The sequence below is a fragment of the Labrus bergylta genome, chromosome 17 (genome assembly GCF_963930695.1).
Source record: "Labrus bergylta chromosome 17, fLabBer1.1, whole genome shotgun sequence".
NCBI classification, from domain to species: Eukaryota; Metazoa; Chordata; class Actinopteri; order Labriformes; family Labridae; genus Labrus; species Labrus bergylta.
Window position 1 is genome coordinate 15,335,848 of NC_089211.1, and position 16,880 is coordinate 15,352,727.

The window sequence follows — 16,880 nt, forward strand, 5'->3', positions numbered from 1 at the left end:
ACTTGCACAGCCTCCTAAGTGCCTCCTTGCATGCTTCCTTCCTCCCTAAACCCTTTACTGTCTCTCTCCTGCTCCTACTCTGTTTTTAAGAGTTTTTAAGTTTCTCTTCACATTGAAATTTGTTAGGCTGTAGGCCCTTCTTATGAAACTGATAAACAACGCTATAGTTCAAGCACAATGACTTATTTTACAATATGAAAATGCTGCACTTTTAGGCATGAGTAATCAGGATCATGCTTCATAATATGCTTCAATATGTATGGAAATCATTTAGCTGATTTTGTCTCTTGTATTTACCTGTTCCAGTGATTTAATAATGGGGTGGGGTCAAAAACATGACACGAGTTTGTTTGATTTAGGATAGGATAAAACTTTATTGATCCCCAGAGGGGAAATTCGGGCGTTACAGCAGCACAGGCAAGAAAGCTCAAAATACACATTAAACAGAATAGATAAGATCAATAAATAAATAAATTAAAAAACAGGGGGTATATACAGTACAAAATGAATGATGAAGTTAACTTGGGGGGGAATTGAGAATTGAGACAGTATTTGCAGAGAATGACAAGATAAAGTGACAAGTGATGATTAAAGTGACTTGGTCTGATAAAATAGCAGCAAGTAACGTAAACAGCGAAGAAGTGAGGCAGTGTTGTGAACTGTGAGTGAGTTTTGTGGTGGTGTATCCATGAATTAAACTGTATTGGAATATATCCTTGCTGCTGTCCGTCTCAAACGTTTATCACTGATGTTTTTCTGACTGCATTTCAAGCTGTTTTTGGCTGTAATCCATTCTGATTGAAATGACTCTGACTTTGACCGGGAAGTGTACGTTTGTCTTCATGCTGGACAAAGAGCTGATCTCCACCACAGTGGCGAGCAGTATCCTGCTTTGCGACGAGCTTCTTCAACAGTATATCTGAGAAAGGTTATCTGCTCTCACTTGAAGCTGTGCTATATCAAGGTGAAACAACACTACTGCTAAACCAACTTGTGCTCTCCTCAAATGTATTGTCTCCTTTCTTTTTTTCTTAAATAACTTAAACAACTTGCTCAAAACTACCAAACTTTCAGTAATTTCTCTTTCTATGTTTGATTTAAAGGAGTGAGGAAGATGGTGGAAGTGGAAAATCTCCTGCATGACAGTCTCCTCTTGACAGTGCAGGTGAGTTATCTGCTCTCACTTGAAGCTGTGATAAAAGAGAGAGAGAGAGATAGATATCACCCTTACGAGATCATAAAATCAATGTACACAAACAATCGTGCAAGCTCTAGTCAGGTCGGCATTGGGAGACCTCGCCTTTTTTTTTTTTTTTACCCCATTTTAAGAGAACAGAGTAAGCGGCAGTGTGCTTGCTTGTGTGTTTAATAGGCTCTCTGGTGTAGGCTATGGAGACTCTGAGGGAAAATCAGACTGGGAAGAAAGAGGAACGGAAAAAACAAACCACAAAAAAAAACAAAAAAAATTATATATATATTATTATATTATTATTATAATATTAACATTGAATGAATATGTAACGTCAGGTTATAGCAATGATTATAATCTTCTTCCACAACATCATCATTATTATTGTCACCATCATCATCACTACCAGCAACAACATGCACGCATATGAAGTAGTAGAGGACCCACGCTTCATGAACATTTTAAAAAGTGCTCAAGCCTTGTGACAATGTTCCATCACATGTGCAGATAAGCACAAATAACAGCTGCGCCCTCTGTTGCACTAACAACAGATGTCTCCGCGAGCAAGCAGGGTTTGACAGAGCTCGCCATTTGTAAGTTAAAATGAATCACTTTTCAAAGTTGGAAAAGTTTCAATTAGTTGAGGTGACATAAACGTATAATATTGAGTTGACACAACATTTTCATAGACTTGAAGTAAAACTAACGTAAAATGTTATGTTGTTATGACTTTTTGTTTTTACAGTGTACTGCCGTTTTTTTCTCCAAATCCTCCAGCTGTCTATGTATCCTGCAGTTATAGGGAGAGAGATGAATCAGAGATTGTTCTTTCTTCACTGTGTCATTGGACCACAGCCAGAGTGTATCCAGCCAAAGACCAAGCTGAAAACCTTTCATTCACACAAGGCTTATCATTTCTCTGCTGATGGCAAATTTAGATAGTGTCTGCTGTGGCCTCATTGATGCTGGTGTTTATATGAGTGGAATGAGGAAATGAGCTTCTCATTCAGCAGACTTTGAATATGGCTCCATTCAGTATCATGCATTTTATCCAGTTGTTTTTTTGGTGACCCAGTGTGACCCTAAAAATGATAGTAGATCTTGATCACCAGTTTCTGTATGTGATTTGTTTCTGCTCCATTTTGATTTTTTTGTATTGTAGTCTGTATTTCCTCCTGTTTCAGGGCTTTTGGTTAGGAAATACATTATGTGTTGACATGTGATTTGATTCATATTTTAGAAAGTTCTTTGACAAGCAATTAAGAAGCTACTACACGAGGCTAAGGTTGTTGTTTTTTGCCAGTTGGAAGTGTTGGAAAAAAATATTTTCATAGTTTGAAGCCACACGTATGTCCTACCCCTTGATTTTGTTTTTTTATGGTGTTTTTTGACCTAGTTATAACATGTAAGATGTTGGAGGCTCAGACTCAACTTGTCATATATTTATCGGTCAGGACCGCTTAGCACCATTGATCGACGTAGGGGGTATCCCACGAGCTGGATGGCCTGGCCACCGTCACATAGCGTACATATGTGACGTTTTGGGAATCATATTGAAGTCTACGGGGCGACCCTCTGCGTCAAAAATGCACGCCAAAGGGGTACCCCGTGTGTCGATTACTGACGCTAAGGGGTCCTGACCGACTCTCAATATGTGTTGTCCTTGTTGCAGACACCCGCCACAAGAGGGCTGCTGTGAGCTAAACCTTTGTTGTTTTTAGTATTGACAGCTAGCCATGGCTGTGTGTGCCGACATTAGACTTCAGTGCTCACCTTTAGGGGACGCTATACCCCTGAAGCCATTGCTTTGGACAAAAGGAACAGCTGACTGAACGTTTTGTCTCTGTATAAAATGCACATGCAATGTTTCTTGTACGTGTTACTTAAGATTTACTTTACTTTTTTTTATTGATCTTTTTATTGATTATTGAAATTTAAGTTTTTACACTCTGTAAGTCATGCAACACACACATAGGCTGAAATATACACACACATGCAGAAACAGGATCCTATGGACATGCCCCCCCCCCCCCCCAACCCCCCCCCATGATTCCTGGTGACGCCCCTGCTCAGGAACATTAAAAGGTCAACATTTGTAGGCAAATAAATGAACAAATAGTGAGAATCATGTTTCAGTGTGTGCCTTTTAGAAATGTGTTTTTAGCAATAGTAGAACAAGTGTGTGTGCGTGTGTGTGTGTGGGTGTTGTCGTTGTAGCCTGCTGCTCAATGTAAAGGATACTGTGGCTTTAAAGGGGTGTTGGTTGGCTGAGAAGTAGCCTAACAGACAGGTTTAATTTAGTCCCTAAGAACACATCGCGTATTCCGGAGCCTCTTCTTCGTCTTTTCCTCCTCCACTCTTGTCGACATTGCCTTTTCACACTTTCTCCACAAAGGCTGTGCGCAGCATCAGCACCACCCCACACCCGGAGCGATGGGAGGTACAAACGCCGTTATTATTTTTCCTGTCGTGAGCGTCAGCATCATTTATTTAAGATACAGCATCTGATCAGCATAATCGGCATGTTTTCTCCTGTGACAGAGGCCGAGACGCGCCAAAAATTACTGCGCAATGTAAAGAAAGAGGTTTGTTGCGTGTTTTTTTTTCTCCATGTTTCTCTCCTGCACATCACTGTTTGTGTTTACTGTCGCTTTGGGCTTTGACAATCTCTGTGTGCATGTGTGTGTGTGTGTGTGCATATGTGTGTGTGTGTGTGTGTGTGTGTGTGTGTGTGTGTGTATGCCTGTGTTTATGTGTGGACGTGGTTTCTTCGGTTTGAGCCACGACAACGCCACAGGCCTGTTTCATGAACATGATCATTTATTTCGGAAAACAAGAGTCGATCGATTAAGGCTGGCTGTGACATTTTTACACTGGTGTGCTTCATGCTGTTGTTATATGGAGATGATGACGATGATAGTGATGTTGGTGATGATGATACTGTTAGGGAAACTGGTGATGGTTTTTTTATTAAAGATAAGAAAAACACACACATAACAGGCAGTGTGTGCAAAAAGCCCATGTTTCCATCTCCTGGGATTATCTTTGTTTTTGTTTTTTTCTGGAGAAATCATGATTAAACTGACTGACATCTTATTATCCAAAACATAAAGCTGTGACCTTGCATCTGTTTAGTTTTTGCTCCACTAATCAACTATATGGAGAAAAAAGTAAATAAAAAAAACATTCCACTTGATTAACTCTCACATTTTTTTTGAGCCATTGTGATTTTAATCGGACTAGAAATCGAACCAGGCACCCCCACAGACTCCTCCAAACTGCTCAGTGATTCCCCAGGGAGAGAAGACACAGGATGTTTTATTCATTGCTGAGAAAGCTGGGTACTTCTCCAGGCTTATATCGTCTGTGCTCCCCCTCACCTGTGACTCATTGCCTCTCAAACATCCATGACTGTGTATCCAGATCCTGCAGCAAGGAGGGGCTTATGTATCTTATATAGATTAATAAAGCATTGAAAGCATAATCAAATGTAGAATCTGAATTTTTATTTGAGCTTGATACAGAAATCTGTTTGCTGTAAAAAAAATTTAAAAAATTTAAAAAGGACTATTTGCAGATTTTTTACTGAATGATTTTAATAAAGAAAAGAGACTCTAACAATTTTGTAGCCTTCATTCACGTCATCTGCAAATGATGGATTCAGGTCACGTTTTAATATAATTCCAATTAACTCCTGAAAAGGGCAAACGATTTTCATCTCGATATGACAGGACCCTTTTGGTTCACTCTTCTGTCATTCTGTAGATACACAGCACATAACTTCTCATTAATTTCAGTCAATTTCACAATAAATCTTGTTCTGCTCGACAAACCAAATGAGTTGTGGATCATGACAAAATGCAAAGGCTCTTAAAATGGGAATTTTTAGGATTAGGATGATAAGAGGGGCGATGTGGTGGTATAAACATGGTATAGATTTTTACCTGAGAAGGAGGAGCTTACTCTGAGATACTGCTGAGTTGTATTATGGGAAGTGTAGGAGGAATACAAGTTGGGATATTTTGGCCTCGCCTGCCTCAATTGTGACAATATTTGAAAACCTGTTTCCAGTGGCGATTGTTGAGTCCCTAAGCAAAAATTCACAGGGGAGCCTCCAACTAGAATTCATAATCATAATGCCATAACTCATAAATAATCTGACACCATCAACATTTAAACAAAAAAAGTGAGCATTTTTTTTATTTCCAAAGTTGTGATAAGTATTATTTTTAAACTTTAAATATTAAGAACATTAAGAACCTTAATTTTCCTTTTGTGTCTGTCATTGACAAGCGCAGGTTTTCAGAGCAATGATGCCTCAACACTTAGTGAGTGAGTGAGTGCTGCCAGATGGGGCCCCCTTAGGGAGGTTTCCTACTGTCATTGCAAACTTTGCACAATTTGTGGCACTGTTTTGGTTTATATTTTGTCAGCCCTCTAATGACCTGGGGCCCCAAGCAGTTGCTTGCCTTGCCTGTTGACAAGAAGCGCTTCTGCCTGTTTTCATCAAGCTCCTGAACATAAAGGGAAGTACTTCTGAAAAAAGAGCCTTGAGCTACCCTGCAAGGATTCAAGAAGTAATACTTGTTTTTATCCGATTGCACAAGTCCTGTGTATCTCACTTTCCATGGATCAGTCAGAGTTGTCAAAAAAACCCGAAATTCTTCGAAAACATTTAGAAAAAGTCTAGAAAATACAACAATTGACATTTGAAGAACACCACAGGATATCTGAACTTGCCTTTCCATAGTCAGTTTGAATTGTTAAAATGGAAAAAGAACAAAAAGGATGGCTAGAGTATGAATGTGTTATAGTTCAGAGTTCAACAATGGTGCTATGTCATGTCATTGTCACGGATGTGTTGGGACACTGCTGCTCGTTTGCTGCTCATCATCACTTCTTGTATTCTCCCATTTTCTTAATTTGTCACTTTTTGTCACCGTGTCAGATGGATTTAATCTTGTCTCACCATGTGCTTTTGTCTCTTAGGTGAAACAAATTATGGAGGAGGCTGTAACAAGGAAATTTGTACATGCAGACAGCAGCCACATCATTTCTTTCTGTGGTAAATGTTTTTCATACTAAACCAGGGTATTCAAGGCTTTTCCTTTAGATTTAATATTTTACATGAACTTCCAATTTGCATTCTGAGGCTACACAAAAGAAGGCTGAAAAGAGAGAGAAAGTAGAAGAACAAATTAGTGTAATTTGTGTCTTATTTTCCTGCTGTGGACCTCAGAGAAAATTGGTATTTTTTTGCCTGAAATAGCTGAAGGCATGTTTTGTTGACATAAGTCACAGTACTGGTTAGATAGATGTAAATATACTGCACAGGCTGATGGTCGTCATCAGTTTCACTTCCTCCTAGTTCATCCTCTCAGAGCAAAACGGTTCTTTACAGTCTGTTTAAGAAATGCTAAGGATTTATTTTCATTATGTGATTATACATGATCTTTTTACATGAAATAAGGTACATGGAAGGACGTGATTTGAAGTCAACTAACACCCCTCAAAGGTGTTGCTACTAACCAGGGGTGAGGAGTGTGCGATTCACATCCCTTATATCCTAGCAACCGTAGACAGTGTTCAGCAGATTGGAGTCTATTTCACCTGTGGTTTTTTTCCCCCTTGTTACAAGTATTCAGGCTGTATGCTTTCACAAAAGGGGAGATTATGTTGTGTGATATGAAATAAAAACAAAACTCAAGGGCAGTTTTGCTCATTGAAAAGAAAGCATGAATGAATTTGAATTAAAGAATAATAATATTGACTTACACTTTGTTTCTGTGTGTGTGTGTGTGTGTGTGTGTGTGTTTGTGTAGCCGTAGTGGAAGCCTGCATGCTTCATGGACTGAAGCGTCGTATAGCAGGCCTGCTGTGCAGCAACAAGGTTGCGGCGCTCTTCATGAAGGTGGCAAAGAGCTTTTCCCCTGCCGAGGAGCTCTGCCACAAAGTCCAGGAGGTGGAGCAGCTTATAGAAAACAGGTGAAACGTTTACTACTCCCTGTAAGAGGCCCAGGACAGAAAATCATTACATGCAATCTTTCTTTTCCAGTGCCCTAACCCATCCCGGTGCCTTGTTGTGTCCTAAATGCTTGTAAACAACCTATGCAGACTTCTCATCTGTTGGGTCCATTGTTGTTTCAGCAAGCAGAACGCTTCCCTAAGTAATGATCGCAGTCGGCAATCCAAGTTGGCCAATCTCCCTCCTCAGGCCCTGAAACACTTGTGGATCCGAACCGCGCTGATGGAGAAGCTCCTGGACAAGATTGTCTTGTACTTGGTGGAGAACAGCAGGTACTGTATAAACTGTCATTTAATGCACAAAAGCTATTAGCTGCAGAATAGTTTCTTCTGCATTCAATTTAATTTTTAATGCAGATCTCTTCCTGTTTCTTATGTTGCACGGTTCAGCTTCAACACACATTTCAGCCTTTTGATTCATGCAAAACATCCCAAATGATGTGGTTAGCTCACAGTTCTCCTCACTTCTATTGCATGCAAAAGGAGCTTTTAATTGTTTATATCTGCAGTGCCTTCTATGAGAAGGAAGCCATGCTGATGGATCCTGTAGATGGACCAATTCTTGCATCTCTATTGGGTATTTAACAACTTTCCAATCAGACTGTTGTACCTTTTACAGTTTTTATGATCATTTTTAAGATCTTGTATATGTCCCTTAAAAATGGTTGACCTTGTTGTTACAGTTGGCCCTTGTGCTTTGGAGTACACCAAAGTTAAGACTGCAGACCATTTCTGGACCGACCCGTCAGCTGACGAGCTTGTACAGCGACATCGCATCCACAGTGGCCACTGTCGGCAGGATTCTCCCTCCAGACGGCCTGCGCTGGTTAGGACTTCTGATTGACTGAGTCATTTATTTATTCTAGTAATCAGCTATAAACTACTGTATGTAAGATGTGTCACTGATCTGTATCAGATCCAGAAGAGACAGTCCAGTGGCAGCATGGATGACCGCCCTCTCATGTGGGTGAGGGACTATGTTGAATCCCTTCACCAAAACTCCAGAGCCACACTCCTGTTTGGAAAGAACAACGTCCTGGTGCAGCCGGTACATAGTTTCTCGTTTTCATTGTATCCTTCCTTTTTTTTAAAGAATAATAACATAATCATGATACTCACTTTAAAAGCTGCTGTGAGGAGTTTTAGCTGGTGACGACACACACTGACATATCTGACAGAAGCAAACAAGACAGTCAGAGAGTGATTGATTATTTCTATATTGTTGATCGTAGATGCCAGAGACCTCTGCTGCAGGGTAGACAATCTGACTGTTAAGAGAAAGCAGGTTGAGATTTCTTACTTACATGTTTACAGGACAAAATAAGACAAGAGATAAAAAGCACAGCTTTGTCTTCAGGGGGCGCCAAAATCGCCACAAAGGGAAAATTCTTCACAGAAGCTTTAAAAGAGGGATTCAAAAGCTCTTACTTGTGTGTGCAGAGAGATGACATGGAGGCCATCCCAGGCTACCTCTCGCTACACCAAACTGCTGACCTCATGACGCTGAAATGGACGCCCAATCAGCTGATGAATGGCAGCGTGGGAGAGCTTGATTCTGAAAAAAGGTTATAGCACAATCTGATACAAATAATGTTACAATTCTGTTGGTAAAGCGTTCATTAAAGAGCTCTTATTCTCTCATCTTTCCTTCAGTGTGTATTGGGATTATGCCATGACAATTCGTTTGGATGAGATTGTGTATCTCCACTGTCATCAGCAAGGTACAAGTATCCTTTTAGGATTCATGCAAAGTATGCATTTTACGAGTGGGTTCCCTGTTTTTTTTTTTAACTCTTTGACTGTTATTTCTTCAGTGAACAGTGGGGGGACCGTCGTTTTGGTGAGCCAGGATGGGATCCAGAGACCTCCCTTACATTTCCCGAAAGGTGGCCACCTCCTGCAGTTCCTCACCTGCCTGGAGACCGGCCTGCTGCCTCACGGACAGCTGGACCCTCCGCTGTGGAACCAGAGAGGAAAGGTAAGCAAGCGCAAAACGATAACTTTTATCATTGTGTCTCATTTCAGCGATGCCACATAGATGAGTACATTTCATTTCACAGGGAAAGGTTTTCCCCAAACTGCGGAAAAGAAGTCCACACGGCTCCTGTGATTCTGTATCAGATAAGGAGGATGACGAAGCGACAGATTACGTCTTTCGGATCCTCTTTCCCGGCAATCAGATGGAGTTCAGTAAGTGTCTTTAGTCTTGCTGTAATGCCTCCCTGAGCTAATCCAATTAAGCATCATTAGAGATTACATCTATGATTACATTATTCTCTTAATACAGATCTACAGTTTCAGCGTGCATCAATCGGTTTGCCCTAGTCATATAATTATTGTACCTCATTCTAAAGAATTTCCCTCTAAATGTTAAACTGCTACATGGCTTATCTTTTCTAGCCTGGATGTAACCTTTGCATCCATTTTTACATTATAGTCCTATCCACAATGGTCAAACATAAATGTATCTTTCACATCTTCATCTTTATGCTTTTCTCTTGGTTTGTGTCTATGATAGTTTTTTGAAAAGTTTTTCCTTTTTCCCAACATGCTCCCTTATGGCTTATCAATCGGATGTCAGATTGTTTTTTTTGCTTGTTCATGACGATGACTTTAACAGCGGTATTGATGAGAGCATTTATTCTGCACAGTGGCTCTGGAGCTGATGGACCAGGGCGTGAACATGTGGCAACCAACGCCCAGGAAGTCCTCGTGCTCGTCCTGCTCACAGAACGGCTCCTCTGATGGCTCTCTGCCTAACGGCTGTAACCAGGAGAGGTGAGTATTCTCTAGGAACATGTTAAAAACGAGCTCACGCCATCAAACTCTCTAAATTTAAATGATTTATGTCCTGTAAGGGCTCCTTTGAAGCTCCTGTGTGACACCATGAAGTATCAGATTATCTCCCGTGCTTTCTATGGATGTGAGTACAAACAACATTTAGTTCACTTCAATTCATTGAGGAATCTGTTTTTTAAATTGATTGTTCTGGGCCAATATGAAAGCTTCATCTTGTCTCTCCAGGGCTTGCATACTGCCGCCATCTGTCCACGGTTCGCACTCACCTTTCCGCACTAGTTAACACCACTATAGTCGACCCTGTTGTGCCCTCTGCTTCCAGAGAAGGCCTCTCTGTAGAGGTGTGGTCCAGGTTCCTCAAAGACACTTCTGTAAGATATACTAAATGCCTTAGGTTACACATTTCAGTTTGAATTCCTGACAGATTCAATGGTCCCTGTGTGATTTCAGTGTGTGTTGATAAATAACTAGACTTGCTCTTGTCCAGGCCTTTGAGGAAAAGGAGATACACCGGCTTGTGTATTTTGGCGGTGTGGCTCCTTCACTACGCAAAGAGGTCTGGCCCTTCCTGTTGGGACACTACCAGTTCACCATGACTGAGAAATGCAGGCTGGAGGTACTATGTCCTGTCCCAGAGCGTGATTACAGGATTGTAAGGTATGCATAAACACAATGCAGTCTTTGTTGACGCAGGGTTTGCGTTTCAGATAGATGAGCAGATGCGGACCATGTATGAGCAGACAATGAAGGAGTGGCAGGGCTGCGAGGCCATCGTCCTTCAGCGGGAGAGGGAGAAACACGCTGAGGCTCTCGCCAGATGTTCGTCTGGAGCCAGTGTGGAGAGAGCGCCAGTGCAGCGGGACTCCACCATCAGCACAGATGTAAGTATGTTTTGTCTTAGTGTGCAATGTGCTGCATTATGTAACCATCATCAATGCAACTGTTTTGTGTTTGATGGGCATTCTGTTTTAAAGTTCTGGTTTCATTCTCTTCTCCCCCCCCCCCCCCCCCACGACTGCAGTCGTCTCTATGTAGCAGCTCAGACCCACAAAATGCAAACTCACAAAGTGATTCCAGCAGCAGCGCACAGGTAGTAGACTTCACCTCTTTCGTATTAAAAGTGTTATCATATTTTCTTCAACTTCATTGTTTACTGCAATAGTAAAGAGCATACAAAAGGCTTTAAGATGTATTTCCTTCACTCAATTAAAATCATATGCTTGGAAACTGTAAAAAAAAAAAAAAAAAAAGATTGTGAGATGACATTTAAATGTTTGATCATCATTGAATTCAATAAGAAGCAGCAAGAAAACTTTGTGAACATGGGAAGATTTTCAGTAATAAATAAGTGTGTAGATAAGTGTTGACCTTTACTTGAAAATATGATCTGCATGTTCGCCACTTTCCTTTTTGTGACCAGGTTTTTGGATCAGTCGAGGCAGTAGATCAGATTGAGACTGAACCCAAGTCTGAGGTTGGAGAAGATCAGCACAGTAGTCCAGCAAAAGAAGGCACAAGTACATCTGCAGACACCCCACAACTTCCCTCCTGCAACCCCTCCTCTTTAGATCTGTCAAATCTGCATCCAGGTTCAGAAAACCAACTGGAGTCAGCTGTTGGATCCGCAATCTCTCTGCAGCCAGAGGAAGCACCAGAAGTCTTGGATGAGAAAGTGAAAGCTAGAGCAGAGGTGTCAACAGAGGATGTGATGGATCTAGCAGCAAAGGACGAGGCTTTGGAGACAAAAATGGAGACAGCTTCAGAAGGTGATGTGGTTAAGGACTCAGGAGAGACGTCTGAATCTACGGAGAAACCTGCAGACGAGGAAGATAAAACAAAAAATGAGCAATCAGATGATTCAAAAGCCGTGGACACAAATACGAATTTAAGATGTTCTCCAGAGAACACTAATGTCCTAAAGCTAGAAACAGAGATTCACAACGAGTACTTTCAAGCACCTCCCCTCGGGCAGACCTTGACTTTTCAAGCACAAAAAGATCAGCAAGTGGAGCCGTTATGTCCGAGTATAGCAGCAAAAGATACAGAACCAACAAGTGAAGTAGAGCCAGAGATTCTTAAAAGACCTGGAACATCTCTGGAAAAATCCCCAATGTCAAAGGCCTGCACCGGGGAATCAGAGAGAAAGGATGCTGAGGCAACAGTGTGTGACTTGGCTGAAATCAAAAAAGCGGCAGAAATCCCATTTGAGAAACCTGGTTCAAATTCACCCGTCAGACAGGTTCTGAACGCTCTTCAGTCAGCGTCAAGGGGGAGCCTTTCATTATCATCCCGGCAGTCTCCGGACACAGCCGATTCAGATGACTCACCTTCTGCCCTGGAAATGGAGGACATTGCAGGGATAACATGTGTGAACTCTGAGGATATTAAAGCCAGGCCTTTGGCAGGACTGGCTGCACCCCCTGTCTGCCTGGCACGAAGGGAGAAAATGGCTTCAGTGGATTCTGTTCTGGATCACCAGCTGGACACGAGTCCTGAGGGCACTGACCTCGGCCTGTCTGAAGAGGAGCCGGAGATGGAAAATGTGCTCCCTGAAGCAGAGTCTGCAGAGGCGGGAGGAGACACCAAGCATGACGAATCCTCAGAAGAACAGACCTATTCTGTAAGCATTACGTTTGACATGCATTTAGTCCTTCTGTTTTATCCTACAGCTGATAATGACTAAGATTACTGTGATTTTTTTTTTTAGCAAGAAATACTCGACATGTACCTGATCAATTTACATCGCATTGACAAAGACGTCAGACGCTGTGACAGAGCATATTGGTACTTCACTCCTGAGAACCTGGACAAGCTGCGTAACATCATGTGCAGGTAAAGAGCCAACATGCAAAATGTCATTTACGTGTGTGACGTCTACCATTGATAATTTGCCCCCTTGTTTCTCTATAATGATTATTGTTTCACCATCAGGACTGACAGGTTGCCAGAGTAGCCAGAGTAGCAACCTGTTAATCCAAAGGTAGCCAAACAACACATGCAGCCCAACCCAGAAAGTGTTGGGAAATCTCAGACTTCTCTATAACTGGATGACTTTTGCAACCAGTATAACCGCCCCCCTGCTGGTCATTTGAGGAAATGCATGTTAAAGACACTTGTGCGTTGGCTTCACTTTCCAGAACCAAAGGCTGGCATAGGTCTACTCACATACTCTTCGGTTTCCATCTGTAAAAGATAATCCTGTTGTTTTCCAGCTACGTCTGGAAGCATCTGGATACAGGATACGTCCAGGGCATGTGTGATCTTCTGGCTCCCCTGCTGGTTATCCTGGATGATGGTAAGTTTTGGGGGAACTATATTCCCTAAATGTTCAATAATGACAGAATAAGAAACTTTTGAACTTTTCTGTGTGTTGTGCTTCCCAGAGGTCATGGCATTCAGCTGCTTCACTGAGCTGATGAAGAGGATGAACCAGAACTTTCCTCATGGAGGTGCCATGGACTCTCACTTCGCAAATATGCGCTCTCTCATCCAGGTGTGTAGGTACAGAATGTGAACAAAAAATACCTATACCTGTAAGAAATCTTTTTGGTGAAATGTTGACATTTGTTTTTCTATTTATAAGATCCTGGACTCTGAGCTGTTTGAACTGATGCAACAGAATGGAGACTACACTCACTTCTACTTCTGCTATCGCTGGTTTCTACTTGACTTCAAAAGAGGTTATGGGAACCACAAAAATCATGATATTATCTTTCTTTTGGTTTATTTATTGAGGACAGATGCAGTACACATAGAGAATTGAAATTTGGTCGTGGGCAGGTTGGAATTAAAGAGGAATTAAAGACGAACTGACACCTGATGGAATCTCATTTCTTGTTGTATTCTTTGTTTCTTAACAGAAATGGTGTATGATGATGTGTACTCTGTGTGGGAAACAATCTGGGCAGCCAAGTATACGTCCTCAGAGCACTTTGGGCTCTTCATCGCTCTGGCTCTTGTGGAGATGTATCGAGACATAATCCTGGAAAACAACATGGACTTCACAGACATCATCAAGTTCTTTAATGGTAAGAAGAGAGAGAAGAAGAGAAATACAGATGTAGGAATATGCCACAAAAAGTGTGGCTAAGCAATTGCTAAGCACCATCATGTTTACAACAGACTGATTAAGCCAGAAGATTGCGTTCAGTTTTTAGCCAGGATTATGTAAAATGCATTCAGTATACAAGTATGGTCCTGCTTATAAAAGTTCTTAACAGTATATAACAGTGACGTCATTATTTAGGGAAAATAAACCAGAAAATGACTTTCTCAAAGCCTCAATAACTCTGAACTTCTCTTCTCAGAAATGGCAGAGCGACACAACGTCCCGCAGGTCCTGTTGATGGCTCGAGAGTTGGTCAACAAAGTGCAAACACTCATAGAAAACAAGTGATGCAGGTTGTTGCTGCTCCTCTGCTGCTGCTGCTCCCACTTTTTCTTTGTGCTATATTGTTTAAGAATACTGACACTAACACTTACTGTCAATAGTCACAGAGGAAACTGATGAAAATGAAATGCAGTGAGCGGTACAGTACTGAAAAGCCAACTGGTAATTAAAGCTGCTTATTATTCAACAATAGTTGATTAACAACCCTTTTCCAGTTGTGCCTGTCTATGTGCAGGAGATGCAACTATTGCTGGTTCGTTTACTTTGAAAAGTGTTGTTGTTCACCCAGTGAATGTACCCTTGTTGAAAACTGCTTGGGGATGTGGTTTTATTTGCCTTAAATTTGCTATTTTTCAGGGACACAGCAACCAAATGAATCTCTGTATTATATTAACCATGGTATATTTTGTTCAGTTCTACCTACCGTACATCTTAAGTATATTTTCAGTGTGATTGTTATTTTGCTGAAATTGTAGCTATGATGATTGAACATCTTGTGATGCACTTGAATATATTTTCAATGATATCTGTCATTGTAAGAGGATTTGGTCACGTAAACATCAGAGGTACGTTCGTAACTGACAAAGCCCTGCTCGGTCAAAAGTAGCATGTATGGTCTTCTCTTTCATATCCATTTTGAGGACCAGTGACTGGCTTCTTGAGGCCTTGTGGTCACCTCCTTGTTTTTGCACACAAGCTTGCAGAGTATCTCGATCGATCCTGTAAACTCTGTGGACAAAATATGTTCATGATTGCACATAGCTCTCCTTCTGTCTCCGGCCTCCACTATGCATTGTTTAAGATTTAGCCTGTGTTAAATCATCCCTAGTACCTTGTTCTGGCTTTTACTTCTGTGCAGACCAATGCTTCTTTATGGAATCTATGAACAGTTCATGTAGACAACTACATTCATTCTTCTAAAATAACACAATGCAGCCCAGGCTGACGAACGCAGCTTCAGCACACAGTACAGTGCGGTCACATGCTGCTCCGTTGCAGCATTGTGAAAACTGTTTTGATGGTTCACTTGAACTGAAGTGGTTTCAAGTAAAGGTAGCACACTTCCTCTAGTCTGCATTAAACGCCCTCTCTTTCCACCAGATCAGTCTGCAAAGCCAATCTTGGTTGCCTTGTTATCACCACGCTCTAGTGATGTTTTTTTATATACCCAACCTATAACAGAAATGTTGATATTTCCCAGAGTGTAACAGTGCATTTGTCTTCATTATTACCTCAAGATTTCTGTGTTCATTCCATAGACTATAGTTCATACCTGTTAAACTGAACCCCTCATGTGAGCCTAAAGTCAGTATCACATTCATGGAGTCACTTAAGATTGTACATTTTTTCTAAGGCGATCTTTAAAGCCCTCATCAGGATTTTAGTCTACTTAGTACCACATGGTAAACTATTCCATTTCTGGGGGTTTGGTTCTGTGGTAGCTGGTCAGTGGTGTGCATCCATGCAGATGTTTCATTTTGAAGTCCATGAGTTTTAAGAAGCATAGAGCTGGATGTTCTGCTGTTAACCCAATATAGTGGACACTGATGGGATGTCATTTGTTGAGCAGAAAACTGAACATTTAACGGAACAATTTCAAATTTGAGCCGAGAAATCACTTTCTGTTTGACAGAAATATATAATATAATATAATATATTTGTATCCTAAACCCTCAGCAAAAAAATCAAAAACGATCTACCCGGCTATAAACCAGAACATTGTCAGAAAGTGTCTTTTATAGTGGAGACTCTCAGTTTCGTATGAGCCAAAACTCACCCATGTTTGATTCACTGTGGCTTAAACTTGTTGAGTTTTGCGATCACCACTTGTGTGTCTCCATCTTCAGAAACATGCCTGAGTATTGCTGTTCGTGTATTGCTGTGTCTGTGGTCAGAAGAATTCTGTAAAATGTGTTCTAAGAGATTGACTTACTGTATAACTAAGCTAGTACATATTTATTATTAAATGCAATACGATGTCTGTATATGGGCTTAATCTGATTATAATGAAGAGAGTTTAAAAAAAAAAAAAAACGCCATTGGAAATAAATATATTTTATTTTTTTCTGTCTTCTCAAATTGTCACCTGGTAGAATTAATTTATGGTGTATTAAAAATATTATATTTTGCATCCCATGTGCCTCATGTGTGCTTCCAAACTTGATACTTACTCAAAGTTATAGACTGCAGAAGTTCAACACAAGAGTACAGAGATGTGATGTCAACACACAATAGAGTTAGTAGGGCACAATTAAAGGCAGGGTTTCAGACTGTTTCTGAGGGAAGAGAGATTGAGGCTAAAATTAGAAAAACACAGAGTCATTGATGGTGATGTTAGAAATGCATGTGCTTTTTTTTTTTTTTTTTTTTACCTGAGTCTAAATTTTGGCTGTGAAAACACTTGTTTTTGTATTTAATGTAGCTGGATTATAATCATCCAGTAATTGAAAAGTAGGCAAAGTTTTGTCTTTAAAGCAT

At 40.9% G+C, this 16,880-nt stretch overlaps 1 protein-coding gene across 2 annotated transcripts; it reads left to right on the forward strand.

The window, feature by feature from the left end:
* Window positions 1-3,406: 3,406 nt before the first annotated feature.
* sgsm1b (small G protein signaling modulator 1b) lies at window positions 3,407-16,533 on the forward strand. Of its 2 annotated transcripts, XM_065965414.1 has the most exons (25): window positions 3,407-3,629; window positions 3,731-3,774; window positions 6,179-6,254; window positions 7,012-7,174; window positions 7,337-7,486; window positions 7,723-7,790; window positions 7,897-8,039; window positions 8,130-8,261; window positions 8,654-8,778; window positions 8,867-8,934; window positions 9,028-9,191; window positions 9,274-9,403; window positions 9,865-9,991; window positions 10,072-10,136; window positions 10,238-10,383; window positions 10,500-10,628; window positions 10,720-10,893; window positions 11,034-11,102; window positions 11,433-12,632; window positions 12,720-12,844; window positions 13,225-13,307; window positions 13,396-13,505; window positions 13,596-13,692; window positions 13,873-14,040; window positions 14,320-16,533. In XM_065965414.1, the coding sequence occupies exons 1-25, from the start codon at window positions 3,623-3,625 to the stop codon at window positions 14,406-14,408; spliced, it is 3,852 nt and encodes a 1,283-aa protein (XP_065821486.1). In that variant the 5' UTR covers window positions 3,407-3,622; the 3' UTR covers window positions 14,409-16,533. The 2 variants fall into 2 exon arrangements, with proteins under 2 accessions (XP_065821486.1, XP_029132432.2); XM_029276599.2 differs by having other exon boundaries at window positions 3,408-3,774.
* Window positions 16,534-16,880: the final 347 nt, after the last annotated feature.

Excerpts from the sequence above, each read along its gene's own strand:
- sgsm1b (XM_029276599.2), top strand. The coding sequence starts at position 3,712 with ATGTTTTCTCCTGTGACAGAGGCCGAGACGCGCCAAAAATTACTGCGC. Across the intron at positions 12,633-12,719 it reads CAGAAGAACAGACCTATTCT|CAAGAAATACTCGACATGTA; the intron begins GTAAGCATTACG and ends TTTTTTTTTTAG. Across the intron at positions 12,845-13,224 it reads CTGCGTAACATCATGTGCAG|CTACGTCTGGAAGCATCTGG; the intron begins GTAAAGAGCCAA and ends GTTGTTTTCCAG.